The sequence below is a fragment of the Meles meles genome, chromosome 5 (genome assembly GCF_922984935.1).
Source record: "Meles meles chromosome 5, mMelMel3.1 paternal haplotype, whole genome shotgun sequence".
NCBI classification, from domain to species: Eukaryota; Metazoa; Chordata; class Mammalia; order Carnivora; family Mustelidae; genus Meles; species Meles meles.
Window position 1 is genome coordinate 51,356,002 of NC_060070.1, and position 17,776 is coordinate 51,373,777.

A 17,776-nucleotide genomic window follows, 5' to 3' on the forward strand; every position below is an offset into this window, starting at 1 on the left:
TATATGTTTAATTCTGGACTCAAAAGTGATCTTAATCAGTAAAATGGTTTGACTAGTTGACTAAAGTGTCCTTAGCATTTTGTGTGGTATTATATAGGACTGAACCAAGTTTTAAGTCAGCAAGCAAACCAGGAGATCAGCCCATTGGACAGCATGATTCAAAGACTACAACAGGAGCAAGACCTGAGACGTTCTAGTGAAGCCGGTATCAGTAATACCAGCCGTTTAAGTAGAGGTAAGCAGTGATTGCTTTAAGTGAAATATTTTAAAAATTGTAAGTTTAAGCTCTGAACAGTAAAGAAGTGATTAAACAAATTATGACACATCCATAAAATGAAACATTAGGCTGCCAGAATGATCATTTTTAAAATATAATGCCTAAGAGAATGTTCATAATACAAGGTTTCAAACTGTAGATAATGAGTCTTTAAATATGTATATTCTTCCAGATTTCCAAGTGCAAACATATAGAACCTAAAAAAAATCTTTAAAAATAAATTTATTCATTAATGTGTTGTGGAAATACACTCCACAGTCTCAAATATCTCACTGTCCTTATTGTCATGTATTATTTTCAGAGAAAAGTTAAAGGACATTTATGAAGCATAAGTATTCTTGGGTTTTCTGTTTTTGCTACTCATATAGTTTTCCCAAAATACAAAGCATTTTTTAAAAATTAATGATTTTACATGTCAGTTCCATCAACAGTTATGATTCATTAGTTTATGAAATTCACTGAATAGCCATGTTTTGTTTTCATTAAATTTTTGCCGATGGTTTGGTTCCTGATTTGATAATTATTTGCCATAATATGAAGTTTCATGTGTAAGATAATACAGATTTTGTTTTCCATTAAGCTAATGTTTCTAAATACATTCAGTCTATGAATTTTTCACTTAGGCTCCGTAAGTTCTACCTCAGAGGTTCATTCACCACCAAATGTAGGACTGAGGCGTAGTGGACAAATTGAAGGTGTACGGCAAATGCACAGCAATGCACCAAGAAGTGAAATAGCCACAGAGCGGGATCTGGTAGCTTGGAGTCGAAGGGTGGTGGTACCTGAGCTATCAGCCGGTGTAGCCAGGTAAGGGGAGTTGTGAAGTTTTATGTACCACCGTTGTTTATGTTCGTTTTGAATTATAGCCTTCATAGTACCTTTTCAAGTTTGTAATTTATTTTAAATTTATTTGAAGAGGTAGTATTTTAAACTAGTCATGACTCTGGAAGAAAATTAAGTTTCAGTCATGTCCTTTTCTAGAATAATTGATGTAAAAGATATGGCAGGGGCTGTGTTAAGGTGAGTAGCATGTTTAAATCTTAGTTTGTCTTGTTTAACTACATCTTAAAACACATTTCATGAAGTTTGTTAAAATCTTCTAGAGATTTTACCAAGGATTTTTTTAGTTCTTTAACTTAAAAAGTAGTAATTATATAATTTAAAAAGACTTTGAACATGACTGTTTATATAGGGTAGGCCTTTTGATTAGATAATACTTCAAATTTGTGTTAGGATTTAAGATTAATTATGCAAATAATGTATAAAATTGAACAATAACTTTGTGATAACAGGTATACCCAGATGTCCTTAATAAAAAAATTAATTCGTATTTTGTTAGATTTTTTTAAAGATTTTATTTTTTTATTTATTTGAGAGAGAGAGTATGAGAGGGGGAGGGTCAGAGGGAGAAGCAGACTCCCTGCAGAGCAGGGAGCCCCATGCAGGACTCTATTCCGGGACTCCAGGATCATGACCTGAGCTGAAGGTAGTCACCCAACCAACTGAGCCACCCAGGCACCCTCTAGTTAGATTTTTGTCCATTTTTTAATTTTAATGTTAAGATTTGAAGGGGGTTCAATAAGTAACATCCATCTTAACAATAGTTCTAAAGGAAGTAAACATACAAAAGAATGATATATGAAGCCAGAATGGTACTTTTGTTATTGTTACAATTGTGAAGGATGTGGCTTTTATCTACATGGAAGTGTGTTCCTATTCCGGAACCCCAAACAGGTAATACTAGATCATGTGGGGTTTGGGTCTTTAAAATGCACTAAAAAATGTATACATTGCAAATAAGGGCATAGTACTGGGCCACAGTAAGCTGGTTTTTCTTCCAGAGCACATCAGTTAATTAGTTCACTTCTTCCCCTGGAAGGGAATGAGAAGAGAGGCCAGGAGTGGGTTGCTAGTTGATAATGAAGCTCCCCATACATGGAAGGAAATAGGAGGAGGGGGGAAGATTTGTTTCTTTCCATATGTTCTTTACCTTTTTCTTTTTATCCCTTTTTCATTGAGCTTAACCCTTGAGCCAATGGTCAGGCAGGGCTATGACCATGACTTCAAAGGATATTTGACCTTCCTGGAGCTTTGCCCCCCAATACTTAGTAGTCTTAACTTTGAGAATCTTCCTGGGCTATGCCCCACTTGTGAATAGTTTACAGTTTGCCACTAGAAGGCTCTTAAGTGGGTCAGACCTATTACATTAATTAAAATTAAATCCAGGGGCGCCTGGGTGGCTCAGTGGATTAAAGCCTCTCTCCCTTTGGCTCAGGTCATGATTCCAGGGTCCTGGGATCGAACCCCACATCAGGCTCTCTGCTCAGCGGGGAGCCTGCTTCCTTCTCTCTCTCTGCCTGCCTCTCTCCCCACTTGTGATCTCTGTCTGTCAAATAGATAAAATTTTTTTTTAAGATTTTATTTATTTATTTGACAGAGAGGCAAGCAGAGAGAGAGAGGAGGGGAAACAGGCTCCTGCTGAGCAGAGAGCCTGATGTGGGGCTCGATCCCAGGACCCTGGGATCATGACTGGAGCTGAAGGCAGAGGCTTTAATCCACTGAGCCACACAGGCACCCCTAAATAAATAAAATCTTAAAAAAAAAAATTAAATCCAGTCACATTGATGGGATTCCAACAAAGGGCTATTATCTATAATATATAAAGAACTCTCTGAAACTCAGCAGGAGGAGTGTCTTGGTGGCTCAGTCAGTTAAGCATCTGCTTGCAGCCCAGGTCATGATCCTGAACTCAAGCCTCCTCATCAGGCTCCCTGCTCAACAGGGAGCCTGCTTTTCCCTCTCCATCTGCCTGCCGCTCCTCCCACTTGTGTTCTTTCTGTCTGTCTCAGATAAATAAATAAAATCTTAAAAAAAAAAAAAAAGGAAAAAGAAACTCATCAGTAAATTTAAAAATCCAGTCAGAAAATGAGCAAAAGACACAGACATGTCATCAAAGAGGATATGCAGATGGGAATTAAGTACATGAAAAGATACTTGACATCATTAGCCATTATTGAAATACAAATTAAAACTGCCATGGAACATAATCTCTATATACCTATTAGAATGACCAAAATAGGGATCCCCGGGTGGCTCAGTTGGTTAAGCCACTGCCTTCAGCTCAGGTCATGATCCCAGGGTCCTGGAATCGAGTCCCATATCCAGATTTTTGCTTGGCGGGGAGTCTGCTTCTCCCTCTGCCTCTGCCTGCTTGCGCACTCTCTCTCTCTCTGACAAATAAGTAAATAAATAAAATCTTTAAGAAAAGGGGTGGGGGGAAAAAAAAGAAAAGGGGTGGGGAGGGCGCGCCTGGGTGGCTCAGAGGGTTAGGCCTCTGCCTTCACCTCAGGTCGTGATCTCAGGGCCCTGGAATCGAGCCCCGCATTGGGCTCTCTGCTCAGCAGGAAGCCTGCTTCTCCCTCTCTCTGCCATCTTGTGATTTCTGTCAAATAAATAAATAAAATCTTTAAAAAAAGAAAAAAAAAGAATGACCAAAATATAGTGCCATCACCCAGTACTAAGGAGGGTGTAGAGAAACTGCATCACTATGCATTACTGGTGGAAATGTAAAATACTGTGGCCACTCTGGAAAACAGGCACTTTTTTAAAAACTTAAATGTGTAACTACTATATTATCCAGTGATTGCACTCTTGGTCATTTATTCCAAAGAAATGATAACTTATATTTACACAAAAACCTGTACATAAGTGTATGGCAGCTTTATTTGTAATAGCCAATAACTAGAAACTACCCAGATATCTTTAATGAGTACATGGTTAAACAGATTTAGCTATATCCACACCATGTAATACTACTCTGCAATAAAAAGGAAACAGCCTATTGGTAAAATAGATTGAGTGAATCTTGAGGAAATTACGCTTAGTGAGAAACCAGTCTCAAAGGTTTACATACTTTAAGGACTATTCTTAAAATACCTATAAGAGGTAGAGAACAGATTAGTAATTGCTAGACCTTGCGGAGAGGAAGGGTTGAGGGGGAAGAGAGAAAATTGGGGTTGTATTATGAAAAGTACACCATAAGGGATCATTTTGGTGATGGAAATATTCTGTATCTTACCTGGGATAATGGATACACAAACCTGCACATTGATAAACTTGAACAGAACTAAATACACATACACACATAAGTAGAAGTAAAAATGAGTTCTGAATAGCACTGGTGCATTGTGTCAATGTCAACATTCAGGTTGTGATACTGTACTATAGTTTTGCAAGATGCTACTATTAGGGAAAACTGGGTAAAGGAGATAAGGAATTTCTGTATTATTTCTTAAAACTGTGGATCTACAGTTATTCCAATAAAAAGTTTAATTAAAAAAGAAAAAATTAAGGTGAAACAAAAAGTTAAATCAAGGCCATTCTTTTCATAAGATTTAAATTTACTCAGTTTCCATTGAGTATTATTACCAGCTGTGTGAGAGGTCTGCAATTAAGTGAAATGACATTAATATACTCTAGTAATAAAATATTAACATTGTAGTGTTCTTCCAAGTTTGAATATTAACTCCTTTCCAACTGAAATCTCCAGGGAAAAATTAAAGTTCAAAGATTAAATACCCCTGCAGGTCAAAAACTTTAAAGTTATATGGAATTAAAGTAAAAAATAAAATTCTCTTGCCCTTTTAAGTTTGGGTTCCATGAAATTAAAGTTCACAATGTTTCTCAACTATTTCTGTTTTTCACTTTCGGCTCTATGCCTGGAATGAGTTGAAGGTTTTTCAGTAGCTGAAGCCAGACTTGCTTTTCATTGGAGAGAATATAGTTCTTTCAGGGCTTTCGAAGTTAAAATTCAACCTCAAGATTCTAGCTCTCTGTGTGGGATAAGAGATTTATCATAGCCCTACACTGACATAAGTTTTTTAAAAAGTAAATCTAATTTCTAACCCTTAGAGCAGTTACCTTAGGAATAACCATGTTCCCAGTACTGAATACTTGATTTGCCAGAGACCATAAACAGAAGCAGTAGTATCAAATTCAGATAGATAGTTTGTCTCTCCAATATTCCAGTCATTTAATGCCGTTATGTCCAGAGTTAACAATCTGTGCATTGAAACTCAGAAATGTTTATCACATGCCTCCATCTAATAAGAAAACATCAGGAGTAGCATTCCCTCCTGACACCAAACATACCCTTCAGAGTGAAATCAGTTGTAAAAAAGTCTAGATTAACATGTATGGCTTTTAATTCTCTTTCAGTAGGCAAGAAGAATGGAGAACTGCAAAGGGAGAAGAGGAAATAAAAACTTACAGATCAGAAGAGAAAAGAAAACACCTTACTGTTCCAAAAGAAAATAAAATACCCACTGTTGCAAAGGTAAATAGTAATTACTTTCATGCTTAATACTGTGCCTCATAAGTATAGTAATTAGTTTAAGGCCCTTTTGTAATTAAAGATGTTAACATCATAAAAAGAATAATTAATGAGATAACATTGGTATAGTTAATTCTTGATTATCTTTTTACGTTGTCTCTACCACTTTAAATTTTTTATTTTACTGCCTTCTAGTATACCTTTTCCCCAAACACCAATTGTTCCTTCCCCTTAAATGTAATAAATTATAAGCCTAAACAAGATCTTTTTTTTTTTTTAGTTCTGCCATTGGTTGCATACTCTAAAACAGTTATTTGGTTTTGTTTTTTGTCCTTTTTCTTTTTTTCTATTTTGCACGTTAATATAGGTAAGTCAGCTATGCTACTATAAATAATAGTTCTTTCCCCATTAAAAGAAGTTGTTTCTATTAGTTTGCCTTGTTGGTTTCTCTGTCATTCTACTTTGGAGAAACTTGGATTTCATTTGGTTTATGCCCTAATCTGGAAAAGATGTGTATTTATCTCCTTGAGGGTCAAGGAATCACACTTATCCACTCCCATCTTTTTCTTTCTCAAACCACCTTAGTTTGAAAGCTTCAGAATCGAGGTAAACTATAGAGCGTCTTCATTTACCAGTCACTGTCTAAGCACCTGTCTAAACAAAAAATTAACTGGTCTCTTAATCCTGCTTTGTTCTCCTTTCTCTTTCTATTTGAGTTCCTTAAACCTGTATATTAGTCTACTTTTCTAGAGCTTTTTTATTTTGTGACTTTTCTTTTTAAAGGACTCAAGTAGTCCTTTGCTCTCTTATGTTTTTCTTTATTAAGGGTATCATACCCTGGGATCAGTAGGACCCCACAGAGGTTCCCATTAGTATAATCTGAGGTAATCTTTTGTTTTCTGGGTTTTTTTCTGTTGTTGCTGGTTGGTTGGGTGGGTGGCTGGGGTTTTTTTCATGGTGACTGAGAAGCATACCCTTTTTTGGATCCTTTGCTCAGAATCCAAGGATGTGGGGGATATAAACTCATATAGAGATGGTGAGAGTTTTTGTACTGCTACCACTTTTTTGGATGGAACATGGTAATAACTATTAAGATTAAAAGAATATGCTTTCTTTTAATCCAATAATGGTAATTTTCTTCAAAGTGTTTTCTTATAGGAAAGTATTGATGTGAATGTATGTATATATATGTATAGTCTGTACACTCAGATATTTATAGTTTCTCTGGTAGCAACAACTAGAATGACTTTAGTGACCATTGGTGGAAGAGAGGTAGACTGTTGTGGTATCTGTTACCTAAGGAATATAATGCAGCTTTTTAACAAAACGAGTTAGAACTCCATTGCCTTAGGGAAATGTTTGTGATATATTTTTAAGTGAAAAAAAACAAGTAGAACAGTAATGTTTATGACTTTTTTTTTTATCAAGTTTTATGAAAATAAAGGTTTGAAAACAAACCTGTGGGTGTACAAATTATGAGATGGCCATCTTTCATCCTGGAGTTGCAGTGTTTTTTTCTTCTAATAATAAAGATACTGTGCAGGTGGGAAGTATAAATTAATACAAAAACCGTTTAGAAAACAGTTATAATAATAGTAGTTATATGATTTTTGGTAGCAGGTTTGGTTCCCAAATTACAGTGGTTTAAATAAATGGGTGTAATATTTATCTGTGATGTAAAAGCCTCAGTCAGTTGGTCCAGACCCAGAATGATGATGTGGGTGTTGAGAACTGAAGCTCTTTTCATTTTTCTGATTCTCTTGGGTGTTAATTTGAATTTCTGCCTCAAGATACCAGCTTTCTCTTTTAAGGTTAAAGGATGGAGGATCAAGTCAATAAGGAAAGTGCAGAGAGCACATATGCTCTGTTGAGGGATATTCTTTGAAGTTGCTCTGCAACATTGTCCCAAATATCCCATTGGCCAGAGTTTTAGTCATACGAAATTCTGACAAAGAAAATTTTTGTGTTTGTGCAAAAAGAGGAGAACAGATGTTGGTTGACAGCCAGCTTTCCCTTCTACTGTATCATTTATGAAAGCATTAAAATCATGAATGTTCTTTAACGTGGAATTTATCCTCAAGAAATATGAAATTGAGGAGAAAGCTTTACAAAATGGAACAAATCGCAATTTTTAATTAATGCATTTGAACTGTAGGTAAATACATTTATGTTAAATGAAAAAGCAGGTATTGTACATTACATTCTTAACATATTACTCAAAGTTTAACAGTGTTTCCTTTTTATACCTTTACATAGATCCCAAAGTTTCTACAAAATTAGAAAGTCCTTCAGTAATTCTTTTAGAGAAAATCCAGGTGGAGTGAATCTTATATCCTTGTATGTGAAAATGTCTTTTATTTTACTTGGCTGTTACTAGCAGCTGTTTAGACAAGAGTAGGGCTGAAGTGAGGGCAGGGTTGTAGTACAAGACTGGTTTCACAACCATAGAAGGATGACTTACACAGAGCAGCTAATGAGATACACATTACAGGTATTTGAAATAGCATATTCTTAGAGCTAGGAGGGGATATTGGAAATGTAAGGAAAAGCAGTTCTGTAGAGGATACTATTAGATACATTGGGATGAAACACATCATTATTGAAATAGAAAAGAACTCAGTGGATGACTTGACCTGAAGAATGTAAGACCCTGAAAAATGAGTTAGTAAGCTGGAAAGTCAAGTTGAAGAACTCTCCCAGAATGTATCAACAAGGGATGAAATGATCTAAAGATATTATAAGGGAAGTGTAAAAAGCAACATAGGTTTTTATGTAATATGTATGTGGATATATGTAGAGAGAGCATAGAAGATTAAAGGAAGGAAAGGGATGAAAAAATAACCAGAATTTCTATTTCTCCACGGCATATAAAATCTTTAGAAAGCTGAAAAATTTTCCGAAAATTGACTTGTAGCTGGTGTGCCAAAGAGTATAAATAAGAAAAGACATTGTGTTTCAAAGAGGATAAATAAGGAAAAATAATATAGAATTTAAAAATTTAAAACCTTAACACATTATAATATTTGAGAAGAAAACAATATGCTGAAAGTTTGTGGAGAGAAAAAGAAAATCATCTGTAAATGAATATGAACTTGACTAATGTTAGACTACTTATTGCTGTTAAGAAAATGAATTCCATTGAGTACCCCACAGCCAGAAAGAGAGATATGAAGAAATCTTTAAGGAATGAGCACCTATATTTAAAAAATTGGCTATAGTCTCCGCACAGTTTATGGTTGGAATGATAAATGCTAGAAGCAAGTGCTAACGTGCATTGGTTCAAGGGATGGAAAGTCTACCTGTAAAGATGAAAATGCCAGTGGAGCCATGCTGCTTGTAGTTCTGGATATCCTGCTACCAGCTCATCCATCTGACATGCTTGTGCCTGTTTCTCCATGACATCCACAAAATCGGGTGGTACTGTTGCTGTCCTTATGGGCCAAGTGGAGACAGGTATTTTGAGAACCTGTGATGGTGGTTACATTCACTCCAATCACCATTACAGTTATAGTACGTCTGTTGAAATGTGTACACCATGAAACTTTGAGTAAAGCTCTTTCTGGGGCTAATGTGGCTTTCATGTCAAGAACATGTTTATAAAAGATGCTTGCCATGGCAGTATGGCTGCTGACAGCAAAAATAACCCTCCAGTGGAAGCAGCTGGCTTCACAGATCAGGTTTTATCTTGAGTCACCGGGCCAAATCAGTGCTGGCTATACACCTGTGCTGAATTGTCATGCAGCTTCACACTGCTTGCAAGTTTGCTGAGCCAAAGGAGATTGATTGCTGTTCTGGGAGGAAGCTGAATGGCCCTGAATTCTTGAAATTTGTTGATGCTGCCATAGTTGATACAGTTCCTGGCAGGCCTATGTATGTTGAGAGGTTCTCTGTATTTCTTTGGTGTTAGTTGTGATCTCTCCTCTTTCATTCATGATTTTATTGATTTGGGTCCTTTCTCTTTTCTTTTTGATGAGTCTGGCCAGGGGTTTATCAATCCTATTGATTCTTTCAAAGAACCAGCTCCTAGTTTCATTGATTTTTTCTATTGTTTTTTTGGTTTCTATTTCATTGATTTCTGCTCTGATCTTTATGATTTCTCTTCTCCTGCTGGGTTTAGGGTTTCTTTCTTGTTCTTTCTCCAGCTCCTTTACGCGTAGGGTTAGGTTGTGTACTTGAGACCTTTCTTGTTTCTTGAGAAAGGCTTGTACCGCTATATATTTTCCTCTCAGGACTGCCTTTGCTGTGTCCCACAGATTTTGAACTGTTGTGTTTTCATTATCATTTGTTTCCATGAATTTTTTCAATTCTTCTTTAATTTCCTGGTTGACCCATTCATTCTTTAGAAGGATGCTGTTTAGTCTCCATGTATTTGGGTTCTTTCCAGCTTTCGTCTTGTGATTGAGTTCTAGCTTCAGAGCATTGTGGTCTGAAAATATGCAGGGAATAATCCTAATCTTTTGATACCGGTTGAGACCTGATTTGTGACCCAGGATGTGATCTATTCTGGAGAAGGTTCCATGTGCACTAGAGAAGAATGTGTATTCTGTTGCTTTGGGATGAAATGTTCTGAATATATCTGTGATGTCCATCTGGTCCAGTGTGTCATTTAAGGCCTTTATTTCCTTGTTGATCTTTTGCTTGGATGATCTGTCCATTTCAGTGAGGGGAGTGTTAAAGTCCCCTACTATTATTGTATTATTATTGGTGTGTTTCTTTGATTTTGTTATTAATTGGTTGATATAGTTGGCTGCTCCCACGTTAGGGGCATAGATATTTAAAATTGTTAGATCTTCTTGTTGGACAGACCCTTTGAGTAGGATATAGTGTCCTTCCTCATCTCTTATTATAGTCTTTGGCTTAAAATCTAATTGATCTGATATAAGGATTGCCACCCCAGCTTTCTTCTGATGCCCATTAGCATGGTAAATTGTTTTCCACCCCCTCACTTTAAATCTGGAGGTGTCTTCGCGTCTAAAATGAGTTTCTTGTAGGCAACATACTGATGGGTTTTGTTTTTTGGTTTTTTTTTTGGTTTTTTTTGTTTTTTTTTTTTTTTTTGACTATCGTCTTTGCGGTCATTTGACTCTTTGTGATGTAAGACGGTTACCAGGGGTGTAAACAAAGCAGTGAACAAGAAGGCTGCTGGAGCTGGCAAGGTCACCCGGTCTGCCCAGAAAGCTCAAAACTAAGTGAATATTATCCATAATATCTGCCACCCTGTCTTATCAGTGGTAGAAGAGTGATCTCAGAACTATTTGTCTCAATTTGCTGTTTAATATTAAGAAACTGTTTAGTGATGCATCATAAAACCTTGAAGAAAGGTACCTTCTGTGGGTCATTTGATCTGTGGGTCATTTGATTTGTGTGAGTGTGCAGCAATTTTAAGGTAATTAGTTTTTAAATCAGTACTTTATAGGGGTGCCTGAGTGGCGCAATCAGGTATCTGAGTCTTATTTTTGGCTCAGGTCATGATCTCCATGATGAGATTGAGTCCCAGGTTGGGCTCTGCGCTCATCTCAGTCTGCTTGAGAGCCTCTCTCTCTCCCTCTTGTGCTCTCCTTCTCAAATAAATAAATAAATCCTTAAAATAATAAATAAGTAAATCAATCAGTCAGTACTTTTTAATGGAAATAACTTGGCCAGAAATCTGTCATAGAATTTTGAGACCCATTAAAACAAAGTTTAATGAGAAGGAAAAACAAAAAAGGCTAGAGCTATAGTTATATTATAGTTACAGATATCCAAAGTTTTTTATACACACACACACACACACACATATATATATATAAAATATATGTAGTGATAGATATCCGAAGTTATTTTCTGTCACTTTAAAGATTTTATTGTATGTTGTGTATTTGATATATTGTATATATAAATCTGATGTCAGTCTTTTTTTGCAAGTAATCTTTATTCTTTTTTTATATAGATACAGTTGGGTTTTTTTTCAGGTGTGAATTCTTGTGTTAGTTGAGTTTGTTCATCTCTGTCACCATGTTGGACTTTATCAGGTTCTTTTGATGATTGTTTATTAGTGTGTTCTCATTTACTATATTTGTTCTGTGGCAGAAAAGAGCCAGCCAACTGGTGTCCTAGCCTCATAGTGGCAGGGTGGTTTGTGACCACCATTTTGGTTTCCTTTGTCTCTGCCTATTACATATGCCTCACAGCTCATGGTCCTCTCTTAAATCTATTCTATAGGTTTAGTGTGGGTATAGGAGAATTTATTAGTCTGTTATTATGAACCCTTTAGTCTGTATCACTTAAGCAGGAAAAATAATTTTGTTATGACTTATTAAACCAGCAAGTGAATTTCAGCATAACACAAACCTGCGATTTAAGTTAATGTAATGTTAAAATATTTGAATTGGTACCATAGTCCACTTATATGATTATCTTATATATGAGTGGATTTTTTATAATTAAAAATTTTATGACTTTTAAAGTAAAAAGCATGCTCTTTAATCCTACTTTAAATAAATTTACTTTTTCCAGAATCATGCTCATGAGCATTACCTGGATCTCGGAGAATCCAAACGGCAGCAGGCAAATCAACACAATTACCGTACAAGATCTGCTTTGGAGGAGACACCTAGACCTTCAGAAGAGATAGAAAATGGCACTAGTTCTTCAGATGTAAGATCTCAGCACATTTATAAATTTGTTTGCAGTTTAACTTTGTTTTAGTATGACTGTTCTTTGTATTCATTGATGTATTTATAAATGTAACTCAAAGATGGTATTTCTAGATCTTACAGTGATAGTGATAGTTACCATTTACTAAAGACCTCTTTTTTATGTTCCAGGCATAGTACACATATTCATAATGTCAAATTCACAGAACAAATGCATATGAATTAATTATTCCTATTTTATGTATGAGGAATCTGAGGTTCAAGGATGTTTAGATTGCCTGTGTACCTAACTATTAAATGGCACAGCAGGAATTAAACCCAGGGTCCTTTTACTCTAAAGCCAGGCTTTTAAAATAGTACCATGAAGCACTAGTCTATAAGTGTAATGACTAATTAATAGACATATGGAAATTTCAGTTAGTTTTTGATCTCTATGCCAGATTATGACTTTTCAATTTATTTTAAATTTTCCTTGTATATAATTATTTCCATAAATATCATTGCCCCTACTAAATTACATATTTTTTCAATAAAAGCAATTTGCAATCACAGCTTATTAACAACATCTCCCCGCCCCCACCCCCACCCCGCCACCCTGCTCACTCTCTCCCCCAGTTAAGTAAGACTCTATGGTCTTACTGTTACACATTTAAGAAGCAATGTTAGACATATATGGGAATTCTCTGAGTATATTTTCTGTACACACGGCAATAAAACTCAAACTGAGAGTATGCTAACTATAGTTGAAAAGTTATTCTCCAATGGCTTTAGGTCCTAGGGTGACCAGGTAAAAAAGTTTGTCCAATCTGGTAAAAAGACCAAATATACTAATAACAAATATGATACATGACAGTTTAGATATACATGCAAAACATAAAATATATGTGGGCTAGTTATTTGCCTCTATAAAATGTTTCTTTATTTTTTAAAGATTTAGGATGATTCTCTTAATATGTTCCTATAAAATACTTCAAATATGATTCAGCTTATTAGAATGTTGTTTCTAGGTACATCTGTTACATAAGAAGTTAACTAAATCCTTCATTTGTCTTCAAAACTAATTTGCTTATATTTTAACATTCTTTTAGAGCAATTAAATAAATTTCTAGGAGGAGTACATTGAGAACAGAATATCATCTTGGGCACATTATATTAATTAATGGAAAGAATCCTGTTTTGGAGGGGTTCGAATAGTTTGTACTTCTGTATAGTACCTTTTAATTTTGTACTAAGAATATAAAAGTACATTTCTTTTCTCTCCCTTTAAAGAAGTAATATATATAGTAAAGAAGAGAATAATCAGATCATTTGTTTACATTCTTTTTTTCAGTTATATTGAGCAGAGATTAAATTTTCTAACTAAAATTACTGTTGGATTTTGATCTTTTCATATTTGGTTAATTTTCAAAACTTTGTGGAATAACTCTGTAATACAAATTCATTATTAAAACATCAAAAAGAGAAAACTTTTCTCCCAAGATATGCTATTTTATTTAATTAATAAAGGAGTACATCTCATTATCATTTTGAAAAATTCTGTGAATGTGCCCAACAAATAATAACACTGAACCGTTCTTGTGGAGAGCAGTCTAAACTGTAGAGTAGCTTAGTTGCTCATTAATTGTGCTGTCCAGGATAAATTTCTTAATCTTTTTAAGCTTTAATTTCTTCTCTTTAAATAACTGCTCCCTATTGCCAGTAGTGTTTTGTCTAGATTAAATGGGATGATGTATACACATGCTTAGAATAGCTTCTGTAATATATTAAAAGCTTACTTAATTTGTCCTGTTACTCTTATTGAAGTGTAAAATTTTATTTGAGCCGGGGAGAAATTGCATAAGATACTGGATCTTACAGACTATCACTGGACTATCCAACATTGAGCAGAGAATATTTACTAAAGAGAAACTATGTTTGGGTAGTTTTCAATCCTCTACCACAAGTTTAAAATAATACCTAAGTTGGAATACTCTTTTTATATGTGTAGTAAAGCTATTTTTAATTGTAATGATGACAGTAAGTAAAATGTGAACTCCTAATTTAAGTTCTCAGTATGTTAATCATCTGAGAGATTGCTCTGAATCCAGTATTAATGGGTATTATTTCATTGGGTACATTTTTTTCACTGGATACATTTTGTTATATTAAAATATAAGATCTGTGTTTTAGGACTAATTAAAATCAGGTTTTAATTGTTGTAAATATCCTAATGTGATTGGTACTATTAGATAGCACTGATATTTTCTAATAATCCTAGAATGTTATTTTGTAAAATTACACAATAAAATATGTATTAAACATTTCTTAGGAAGGTGAAGTTGTTGCTGTTAGTGGTGGGACATCGGAAGAGGAAGAGAGAGCATGGCACAGTGATGGCAGTTCTAGGTAATTCAATGAATTTCTTTTTCTTCACATGTAATATAAAATCTTTAGAAAGCTGAAAATTTATTTTTTCAGCAACGCATTTCAGAATCTCTCTGGGTTTAAAGTTTTGTTCTTCTTCAGAGATGTTTTGTTCTGTGGATGCATTGCCATGCATCCAGTGTAATGTCTGAAAATATTTTTTAAATTCTTCAAAATCATTTTCAAGTTAAAATGAAATCATGAAGTCATATTGGAAAGCACCTTAATCATTGGATTGTTATCTGTGATGATTATTCTTGGGGAGATATTTGCAGATTCCTACTAAGGACATTCAGGACAAGGATAAGAGGTGGTGGTAGTAGAATTAAGCTCCAGAAAAGTCTGTCCTTTCAGTGTTAATCTTTATAGAGGAATAAAGCCATACATCACTGAATATAGGGAACTAATTACTGATTTTAATGTAGTATAACTTAGATTTCTTTAAAGCATTTATATTTTAAAATTATACAAAATCAAGTTATATTCTCATGTACTAAAATTAGAACAGAAGATTACAAAACTGGATCCTTTTTTTGCAATATTATCAGTTCAGTAAAACTTAGGTCTTTTGAAGGTAAACTGAAAAGAAATGCAAACATGGTTGGTAATGATAAGTAAAACACAAAGGCCTGTATTTTTCTGAATTGTGTCATTCTTTGAAGCATAAGATGTACCTAACGTATAAGTAGATAATGAATAAAATCTTCCTACTGGGCCAAAACACTTCTGACAGTCCCCACCCCACCCCCATTTCATATCCAGTTATCATGAAGGCAGCAATGCTCTACCATTGGAGTTCCCCTGGTCAAGAGCTCCCACCTCCTCTCAAGAAAGTAATCTCTATGTCTCTTCCTCAATATGGATATCTCTTGTAGTATTCCAAACTATCTTTGTACTGTTCCTGGAATTGAGGAAAGTGACCCTTTGCTCCTTATTTTTGTATGCCCCATGATATTTTGAACATAGGCAACACACAGAAATTAATATTTTTGTTAAAGTCTTAGAAGGCACTTAAATTCATTGTTTCAATTAAAGCTTTAGACATTTTTTAGAAAACTTTTTGGAGATATTTAAGTAAGTTAAGCCTACAGAATTTTAAGAAACTGTTTAGAAGGTGATGAGTTGAAAGGGGAATATTTTTAGTCTATTCATTCTTTTTTGTGATCTCTCTTTACATTTTTATAAGACAAAGTCTTAGAGTATGTCTAGTATAAATATTTTTTAAATCCCTTTTTGCCCTCTAGTGACTACTCTAGTGATTATTCTGACTGGACAGCAGATGCAGGAATTAATCTGCAACCACCAAAGAAAATTCCCAAGCATAAAACCAAGAAAGCAGAAAGCAGTTCAGATGAAGAAGAAGAATCTGAAAAACAGAAGCAAAAACAGATTAAAAAAGAAAGGAAAAAAGTAAATGAAGAAAAAGACGGACAAATATCACCAAAGAAAAAGAAGCCCAAAGAAAGAAAACAAAAGGTTGGTTTTGTTTTAATATAAATTATTTTCTATCAAAACAAAAGCACTCATTTTAAAAGTGCTATTGATGAACATAAACATTGTTGAGGTGTACTAGGATACTAGTAGTATTGGAAAAAACTCAAGTACACAGTAGTAGAATATACTATAATAACAAAACATTTAATTTACTCAAATTATCAGTGTTTAGCACATGAAAATATTTACTTACAGAATTATTGTATTCTAAATATTGAACATTTAATCTTATGAGAAGATTTTTTTTATATTCTGGTGGGATTTATTCATTTGTGTATATAAAAATGTTACAAAACATACTTACCTTTACTTTTTTACCATCCTTGTTAATTGTTATTGCTGAAAATAACCAGAAAGCATAGAGTGCACAACACCTGGAAAAATTATGGCAGAACTTGTTATAGATGACCACTAGACAAATATGAATCTAAAGTAGGACACTACTGTTAACAGGCTTTCATTAATTTACAGAACATGTGAGCCATAATTAGACAGTCCTTAGGTCAGTAGCAGTATTGGTTTGTTACTTCATCTTTGGTCTGTGGATAATTTGAGACAGATCAGAGAATGTAAGAAATAAATGTTAACAGAAGTAAGATTTGTCAGCTCTTATGGAAATGGGATTCTTTTAAAAAATAAGCTATTTCATTTCTAAAGTAAATGAAATAGAAGGGACATGTTTTCTGTTCCCTAAAAGACTATAAATTGAAAATATATAAGGAAGATTTTTTTTCAACCTCTTTCATTTTTAGAATTAAATGTAAGTTGTCAAATGCAGAATTAAATGCTAGGGAGACTAAGAAGGTCTTTCTCTCCAGAGAGCTTTGAAAAATTTAAGAATACATCTGTTTTAAATGTGTATTTTATCTGCTTCACTTGAGCTCTTATTCATTTCAGCTTTATAATTATGAATTACTTTAATTTGGGTTCCACAGCCTGCTATTCTTGTTGCCTTCTTTGCTTTTGTCTGGGAAAGATTTACCAAAGAGAATATCACCCGTATGCCCACATTTTTCTCCTCTGTGTTGTCATTGTTGATAAAAGTAGGTTAACCCATTGCTTATGTGGTACACAGATAGGTTAAAGAGAACTGATTTAGCCCTGTATCTGGCTAATTTTTTTTTTCTTATCTCAAGACAGTTTTGATGAACTTTTGAGGTTTACAGTGTTTAAGTCCCTGTGAGAACATAATTTTTTTGGTCAAGAGTGCAGTTTACTTCACCTAATTGCTCTTGATTTGGTAGTTGTCCCCAAACTAACGCCTTGGGCTTCTTCATGCAGTGCCACATTTGGATCCACCTACTGTTTGGCATATTTTAGTTTTTCTATTTTGCTTGAAGTATTACAGTAGGATCTGTGTGCCACCAATTTATGTGGAACAAACTTTAAATATCATGAAGTGTAAGGATATTACAGACTATTCCCTTTAATTTGGTTTTTGTACACATGGGTTGGTTTTAGTCTACCAGTGGATTTAAGAGTAGATAGAAAGAACTGTTCTCATTGCTCAGTCTTTTTGTCTCAAATAAACATATTTCCCTCTTAAGCATAGAATTGTAGAGCTGGAAGGTAACTGAAAGATCATTAAGTAATTATTATTTACTGCATGTATGAAAAGATAAAGATATTTTCCAT

The 17,776-nt window shown here is 34.5% G+C and overlaps 1 protein-coding gene across 3 annotated transcripts in view; it reads left to right on the plus strand.

Moving 5' to 3' along the window:
- The window catches only part of LOC123941429 (pleckstrin homology domain interacting protein), a 133,258-nt gene that overhangs the window by 76,782 nt on the left and 38,700 nt on the right, over positions 1-17,776 (plus strand). For 2 of the 3 annotated variants that reach the window (XM_046004559.1, XM_046004561.1), the window contains exons 18-23: positions 98-235; positions 901-1,084; positions 5,495-5,612; positions 12,105-12,245; positions 14,553-14,629; positions 15,892-16,123. In XM_046004559.1, coding sequence (XP_045860515.1) covers positions 98-235; positions 901-1,084; positions 5,495-5,612; positions 12,105-12,245; positions 14,553-14,629; positions 15,892-16,123 — 890 coding nt within the window. The remainder of the gene's footprint in view (positions 1-97; positions 236-900; positions 1,085-5,494; positions 5,613-12,104; positions 12,246-14,552; positions 14,630-15,891; positions 16,124-17,776) is intronic. The other variant, XM_046004560.1, reaches the window with a different exon arrangement.